This window comes from Corella eumyota, chromosome 7 (genome assembly GCF_963082875.1).
Source record: "Corella eumyota chromosome 7, kaCorEumy4.1, whole genome shotgun sequence".
NCBI lineage: Eukaryota > Metazoa > Chordata > Ascidiacea > Phlebobranchia > Corellidae > Corella > Corella eumyota.
The window spans coordinates 1,350,768-1,358,866 of record NC_137496.1 but is presented as its reverse complement, the minus strand read 5'-3'; the positions used below and the strand labels follow the sequence as shown (position 1 = coordinate 1,358,866).

At 28.5% G+C, this 8,099-nt stretch overlaps 2 protein-coding genes across 2 annotated transcripts; one reads left to right on the top strand and one right to left on the bottom strand.

Moving 5' to 3' along the window:
* The first annotated feature begins 817 nt into the window (after nt 1-817).
* On the top strand, nt 818-6,199 carry LOC145758906 (nicastrin-like). Its single transcript, XM_082572600.1, has 19 exons — nt 818-1,233; nt 1,336-1,452; nt 1,526-1,645; nt 1,929-2,052; nt 2,197-2,312; nt 2,501-2,652; nt 2,847-2,976; nt 3,065-3,165; nt 3,312-3,470; nt 3,593-3,676; nt 3,757-3,891; nt 4,079-4,242; nt 4,472-4,574; nt 4,657-4,755; nt 4,840-4,949; nt 5,120-5,240; nt 5,320-5,455; nt 5,593-5,684; nt 5,759-6,199. Exons 2-19 carry the CDS (start codon nt 1,386-1,388, stop codon nt 5,864-5,866), a joined length of 2,121 nt encoding a protein of 706 aa, XP_082428726.1. The 5' UTR covers nt 818-1,233; nt 1,336-1,385; the 3' UTR covers nt 5,867-6,199.
* LOC145758907 (hydroxyacyl-coenzyme A dehydrogenase, mitochondrial-like) lies at nt 6,109-7,429 on the bottom strand. The gene has a single exon (XM_082572601.1). The coding sequence runs from the start codon at nt 7,217-7,219 to the stop codon at nt 6,287-6,289; it is 933 nt and encodes a 310-aa protein (XP_082428727.1). The 5' UTR covers nt 7,220-7,429; the 3' UTR covers nt 6,109-6,286.
* Nucleotides 7,430-8,099: the final 670 nt, after the last annotated feature.

The following is an 8,099-nucleotide window of genomic DNA, read 5'->3' as shown; positions in this document are numbered from 1 at the left end:
TATAGTAAATATGTAGGCGAGAGTAAATTGCGTAAACAGACAGAGTTTAAAACAATATATTGATAACAGTTTTAATAACTAGGGTAGCAGTATTTATAACTGATTTAAATAATTATATCGACAATACAAGAAAAGAAGCATAATTTTTTTGTATTTTACAGAAATATTTTAAAACTTATATTTTCATTTTTAAAATAGTATTATCACTGATATTTTATATTTATGATTTTTAAATTTGATTTAACTATTTTTTGCAGAATATTTTTCCTTTTTGAAATATGTTATAATTTTTTTTTCTTTTCTTAAACTTAACAAAATAATTAACTTTTTCTTTTCTAACTGGCTCACTGCTATTCTGTGGAACTCTCCAGCAAAGAAAATTGAAATAAATAATATCAATTTTACTTTTACTTTATAAGAAGAATTAAATTAACTGAAAAAGGTTTAACGAAAAAAAAACAATAAGGTTTTTCTAATCTTAGTTTTACGTCATATTAAAAACCGAACATAAAATAAAATCAGTTTAATTTGCTTACGGGGTTTTTGTAAAATTTTTCCAGTTAAATTAAATATTTTATTTACAAGCCACACACATTGACATATTTAATTTAATTATAATATATATAAAAACTTAAATTACAAAAATAAATTTAATAAACCATACCCAATCATGTATGCCAAATAAATTTTACGGTACCAGAAAATAATACCTTTTAAAACACTTTAAACATTGTTTTTTTGCTGTTCTAAAGTAGGTAATCTTTTTAATTCCAAGTAAAGACAAAAAATTTAATCTCTAAAATTTAAAATGATCAAAATCGAAAATTACTCATGTAGCAGTTTTAACCACATGTTTATCGGTAAAACCACTGGAAATTTTCGAATTAAAATCTTTAAATATTCAACGAATTAGTGTTTTTAAAAGATAATTTTTATATCTTTATTAAACATTGAAAAATATGACGTTTTGAAACCTGTTAAATTTTGCACAAAGGAATAATAACAAAATGTTTATAAAATTGTAATTAATTGGGGTGGTGTGGTTGTTAAAACACTTGGTTGTTTTTTAAGGGTGCTGGGCTCAGGGTTTTTACAGATAACACTATGTTTAGTTTGAAACTTGACCCTCCCACTCTGAGGATAAATAATAAAAAAATCACCCGAACGTCCCCGGTTGTTCCCGGCTCGTCTCGGGATGTTTTACTGGAACCGGAAAAAGTTAAATAGCATTAGGTTGGGAACCATTACATTAGTGTTTTACTAATTTTTAAGTGATTTTCCACAATCTATTTATATTTTTAAGTTATTTTACTAATTTCTTTTTATTTGCCGCAGATAAGAAATCTATTTAGGCCAAGGTTTTATTCACTTTTTTCGTATTAAAAATGACTACACGAATTTTACGTCTAAAAGCAATGTGGATATATTTGAGTGTAATTGCCTTTTGTTTTGGTAAGTTTAGGTTTTAATCAGTTTAAAAAGCCTAATTTTAGATTTTGTTTTTTAACTGAACTTTTATGTTTAGATTTTTCCTATGGTCAAGCCACATCAAAGGTTTATGATTTAGTTTATAGAGATTTTGCTGTTACTAATTATGACAAATGTGTTCGTTTATTTAATGGGACAAATCAAATTGGATGCCAGTGTGAGTTTTTGTTATATCTTAATTAAATTAATAATGTCAAAATTTAGACAATATTTGTCTTTTTTATATTTTATTTGCATCTCTTTGTCTATATACTGATATATATATTTACATATTTATAACCCCTTTACATATATTTTTTTGTTATTAAATGTGCACTGTCTGACTGTTAAATTAATCTTATATATAATCTTAAGTTACTATATTAATTCTTACTATCAGTGTCAGTTTTATACTCAGTTTATACTTATAATTTCTCTAATATTTTTGTTTATTTTTTTAGCTTCACCTGAAGGAAATGAAGGAGTTATTTATTTAATTGACACACAATCGAAAATTGAAGAATTTGTTAAGAGAGCCCGACTTCATGGTTATATTGTGGTACTTAATTCAGCATATTTTAATGGGTCAGCAACACATTTATTAACTTTGATCTAAAAACCTTTAATTTAAGATTACTACCCTATCACAAACTAAACCAATTGGTGGATATTTAAACTTGACATAGCTTTGAGAAGGAGACTGTATTTAAATTGCATTTTGTTATACAGAGCCTTGGTACGAAGATTTAAAACATATCCAAAGGTGAAAGGAATAGTTGTATATGAAGATGGGGTTAGTTCGTATAATTTGTCACCTGATCTGCAATGTCCAAACTCTAGATTTGGTAGGCAGCTTAAAAAGTTTATTAGTACAAAGTTAAATAGTAAAATTACATGTAATGTTATTACTCTTTAAAATTTCTAGTATGCTTTGTATAAAGATATGTTTTAAATTTTACAAAATTTTATCAGGATCTAAAAAGTATTTTAAAAACAACATTTTATATTTTTATTAACTTAAAAAAATTTGTAGGTTTGTACAACAGCACATATGGAAGTGAATTTCAACAATGCAGTGGATTACAAAAACCTGTAAATCCCTTGGGAGATGGACTCTCAGAGGAAGATGTTCCTTTCCCTGTGTTTTACCTTAAATCAAGTGCAGATCGCGATGCCTTAATTAATGTATGTAAACTAACTTAAATTCTTGTCAATTGTTATGCCCCAAACTACCTTCCTTTTTTTAATTTTGGTATAACATATTTGCTATGAGAGTAAAACCATAGGATGTACTATTGTATTGTAATGTTATTGTTTAATACAGGTCTATGCTAAAAAAAACAATATTGTGCAAATTATTTAAAGTTTTATTTTAATAGTGTTACAAAACCCACAATATACCCGAGGAATATCCATTATGTTCAGCACAAATGAAATCGTGGATGTTTGGTGCAGTGGATACCCCAACATGTATAAGAAGAACCCAATTACAAAACACTTTATCTCCAGGTTCATTTATTTTTACCTTTGTTCTTCTAACACAGAATTGTAAGAACGTTTTTTAATTGAAATATGTTAATATTTTTTCTCTATGTAGCTGCCTACTGTGATGCTATGGGTGGAAACAATGCTGTAGCTTCTTTAAAATTATTAACATCAGATGATAAAGATGTGCCAACAATACTAGCTACTGCACCAGTAAATATCAATCTTATTTTAAAAATGTGTTTTAAAAAAAAGATTTTTTATGATGTAAAGGTTATTTTAATTTGGTTTCAAATTTTTGTCATTAGATTTTTCAACATTGGTTTACTATAACTTTAATAAATGTTAATTTATTTTAGATTGATAGTCGTTCTTTTATGGAGTCAGATATTGCTCCTGGAGCCAACTTAGGAACAGGATTCCTGGTTTTACTTGGAGTAGCAAATGCTCTTGGAAGTCTAACTTCTTCTGAAAAGGAAGGGTTGAACAAAAATATTGTTTTTGTGTTATTTGATGGAGTAAGTTATTAATAATTTACAACTTAGAAATCCTTAACCAAAACCTTAAAAACTCACTTTGGTTGTACAGTTATATAATGCATTGATTTATTTGTTGTTATCTAATGGTTACTTTTTGTTAGGAAGCATATGATAATATTGGAAGCACCAGAATGGTTTTTGATATGAAAAATGGAAATTTTCCTGTAACTAAAGATGCTACAAAGGTTACTTAAAATTTAACTTTAAGTTTAAGTGTAGCCTTTTGTTAGTATATAGTGTTAGCAAATATGTTTTTGTGTTTTAGATACTTCCACAACCAATTTCTTTGGAAAGTGTCACAAATATTATTGAGTTTAGACAGCTAGGTTTAACTGAAACTGATGTCTGGGCTCATTTTGATCCAGTTTCTTATCGCTCTAACCATCAAGTACAAACACAGGTTTGTAAAAAATGTATAGCCTATACCAAGTATTTTATTTTTCCTTTTTTTAGTAAAACAACAAAGATATTTCAAATTGCTGTAACAAAAGGTGTACTAAGCTGACCACTTGATATTTTAATTATTTATGCTTTAAAAGTCTGCATTTTTAACAATCTTATTTATTTATATTATTTATACCATATAGGTTGACATTATGATAGCTGAATTAAGTAAATTATCCAGTAATATTGATGTTAAAAAACAAGATTCAAATCTTGCTTTGATACCTTCTTCACTACAAACTATATTGAAAGATCGAGCAATACCTGGAATAGTGCTGTCTGATTACCACTACAACTTCACTAATAGGTAATAGTAAAAATGTTTAAACTCAAGTAGTAACAGAAACCTAGAGTGTGTTGTGTGGTTAGAACACTTGACTTTAATTATTGCTGTCCTGGATTTGATCTTTACTCCTTTCATGCTGTAGCATCCTTGAGTAAGGTGTTTTAAATAGTTTTAATTTCTGCTGCGCCATAATAAAAACAGCAGTTTGATTTTTAAAAACTAAATAATTGTTTTAATTTTGTTTTTGTAGGAAATATTTTAGTAGATATGATACCCTAAGAAACTTGAATGTAGAATATAATGAAAACTCAACTGATGAAGAAGTTATAAATGCTCTTCAACCATTAGCACAGGTAAGCAAAATAAATTAATAGTTTTGAAGATGACATCTTAATGATATTCTATAACCTTCTACATTACCAATTTTTTATTTAGAAATTAGCAAACATTTCTACAGCATCTGCACAGATGTTGTATGCTATTGCTAGTGATGCACCACTAATACCTGATAAAATTAAAGTCAATGTAAATGTGGTAAGAACTGCTTTATTTCAATGTTGATAATAGTTGCATTGTTGTTTTAAAGTTTTATCAAAACATTTTTGTTTTTCCATTTAGATGACTCAGCTATTGTTTTGTTATCTTTACAAACCAAATTGTACGCTATTTAAGGAAAGTATTACCACAATACAAAATGTTAATGCTCTTACTAATACAACCTTTGACAGGTACAAATTTTGTAAACTCGAATAAATTATAAAAGACATATACAAAATGCCTGGGTTAATAAAGAAAAAAAAAAGCAGTCCAACTCTTAACTAAAGTTATTCTATGATAATGTTTTAGAGGCAGTCACCTTACACTAAGGATAATTAAATACAAAAACATTTCCTTTTAGATATGTCACTACTTTTGGGTCTAAAAGTTTATGGGTAAAATTGTCTTACAATTTGTTGGCCTACTTTACTGGATATTTACTTCCTTTGAATTCTACAACATGTAAAACTAACAACACAAACGTAAGTATATGACAAGTTTTCACATTTTTTAAATCCAATTTGAAGATATTTAAACAAATTTTTGGTGTTGTTTTTACAGGATTTAACTTCTACTTATTTTTACTTCAATGGACCACTAATAAATGAAACGTATCATGATACTACTTGTGTAAGATCTTCATCTTTTTTTATGGATGCTGTTGCTCCTGCTTTTCAAGCAAACACTGTATCAGAAAGTAAGTTAATTTGGTGTGATTAAACTTAAAAATGAAGTTCAAATCATAAGGCTTACTTATAATATATTATCACAGTAATTGGTATTTTTTGACTTTTTGCTTATGCAAAGTTATATTAATTAACTCTTTTTAAATAGGTATTAGTGCTTATGGGTTATGGGCCGAAAGCAGATGGTCAAATACCTCGTTTAATCTCAGAATGTTTTTGATACAAGACCAAGTTAGTCAAGTAAGTAGAATAAGTTTACAGTGTTACCCATATTGCAAAATATATCAACTTTAAATAATTGTTTTCACAAACAGGGCATGATTTTGTTTGCTGGGATTTTAATGATGATATCGAGTCTTGTTGTGGTTTATTTAATTAACTCTAAAGTTCATATTTTATTTGAACCTTTAACTGGTTTATGATAAATGAATGGAAGTTATTTAAATTTCAATCTTACTGTATAGCTACTGCCCAAGGATCTTATATAGGCACAATTTCGGGTACTGAGCTAATAATTTACAATAACTTATAAAAATATGTATAATTACTGATGTTCAAAAGTCATATTTTCTTTCGTATCTAAAAAATTGTTTTTGCTATCATGAAATTATGTTTTGTTTTTATCTTTTATTTTTGATGAGTAATTGACTTGTATTATTTGAATTCTGAAGTGTTGATTTTTAAGTTTTTTTAGTGAATCATGTTTCCTAATAAATTTATTGAATAAGATTAATAAGGCTATGCATAAATTATGAATTTAATTAGCAGTAACAATTGGAATTAAATATTGGACAAACGACACAATAATTAAAGAGTGGTAAGTAACATAAACTAGTTTTGAGTTATTTCTTGTAATTATAAAATCCGTGCCCAGTTTTCTTTCCTAATTTTCCTTCCTCAACCAACTTATTAAGAAGATCACTTGGTTTAAATAAAGGATTTTCAGGCTCCAATTTGTTCCAACCATCAATGATAAACTTGGATGTATCCAGACCAACATAATCAAGAAGTTGGAAAGGTCCCATTGGGTAACCTGCACCTAGTTTCATCGCAACATCAATGTCTTCCATTGATCCGTGTCCTCTCTCGTGCAACCTTACTGCTTCAATAAGATAGGGGACCAATAAACGATTGACTATAAACCCTGGAGTGTCTTTACAAGCGACTGTTGTTTTTCCTAATGATTTACCCCAAGTCATCAGAGCGTCAAAAGTTTCCTGACTTGTTTCAGGAGCTTTTACAATCTCAACCAGCTTCATCATTGGAACGGGATTAAAAAAATGAACTCCACCGAATTTATCTTTTCTGTTGGTTAGAACTGCAATATCTGTGATGGGTAAAGATGAAGTGTTGGATGCAAAAATGGTATCTGATGGTAAGGCTTCATCCAAGGATTTGAAAAGATTTTGTTTGATCTTTAAATTCTCTACGATTGCCTCGACAACAAGCTGGCTGTCCTGGCAACCAGAAACTGCATCAGTATTAATGGACACTCTTTGTAAAGTATCAGTCACGAATGCTACACCAGCGTCTGGGTTGTCTGCATATTTTTTCTTAGCAACACGCTCCAAACTGGATTTTATTGTTGCCATGGATTTATCAAGAACTTTTTGGTCAAGGTCGATAATTGTAACATTTTGGCCGTTGGATGCAGCTACTTGAGCAATGCCTGCTCCCATCTGACCTCCTCCGATAATAGCAACCTTTTTAATTTGATTGATGGCTTGGGAAGTAGAAAATCTACTTGCGCAAACTTTAACGGCTGATGACAACATATTTTAAATGAAATGAACAACTATTTAAATGTAAAATTAAAGTAGAACTGTCATAAATTTAAAAAAAATATTTTTAGAGAGTATACAACAAAATAATTACGTTTTTCTGCAAACTTTTGTTAGTTTTTAACTTGCGCTACTTCATGCCCTTCGAACAGTCGAACTGAAAAAATAATCGTTTTCCTAAAACATGGACTTTGTACCAAAGTATAATTGATTTAATGTCATCATTTTAATAAACACCAACATCTATATTTCCTTTTTAATGACCAAATAACAAATTAAAACCAAGAAATAATGATCTAAAGATGAAGTGTGAAATTTTACGTGTATTGTAAGTGTCGGGTGACGTCATATAAACATTGTTCAGCATAGAACTGATTACACAGCAAATATCAAGATAAATTTATTTTTAAGAAAAAACTTTTTAAAAGAGAAACGAAAATATTTTTTTATTAATGCAACTTACAGTTATCTTTTCAAGCATTTAAATATGTATTGGTCTTGAAATATACACGACCCTTCGACCCTTATTGAGGATAACCTACTAGTTCTAAAATGTGTCCGCGTATATTGGACATACAGAGTTTACCATGTCATGGTGCAATACAATGTATTTGCTTATGGAAATCGGGAACAACGTAATTTGTCTAATAATTTGAAAATAACCAGAAATTTTTCTGTAAAATGTATTGTGAAGCTTTAATATATTATTAACATAATGTTATACGAGTCTCAGTACTTAGTAATGGGCGATTTTTTAGTTACAGCTTAGAAAAACTTGTCATTTATTGCACGTATTATTTTCTTAAAAATCGTAAAAGAAAAGCAGAAGCATTGCGCCAAAATATAGTTTATTTACATCTAAACATTTCTGTTA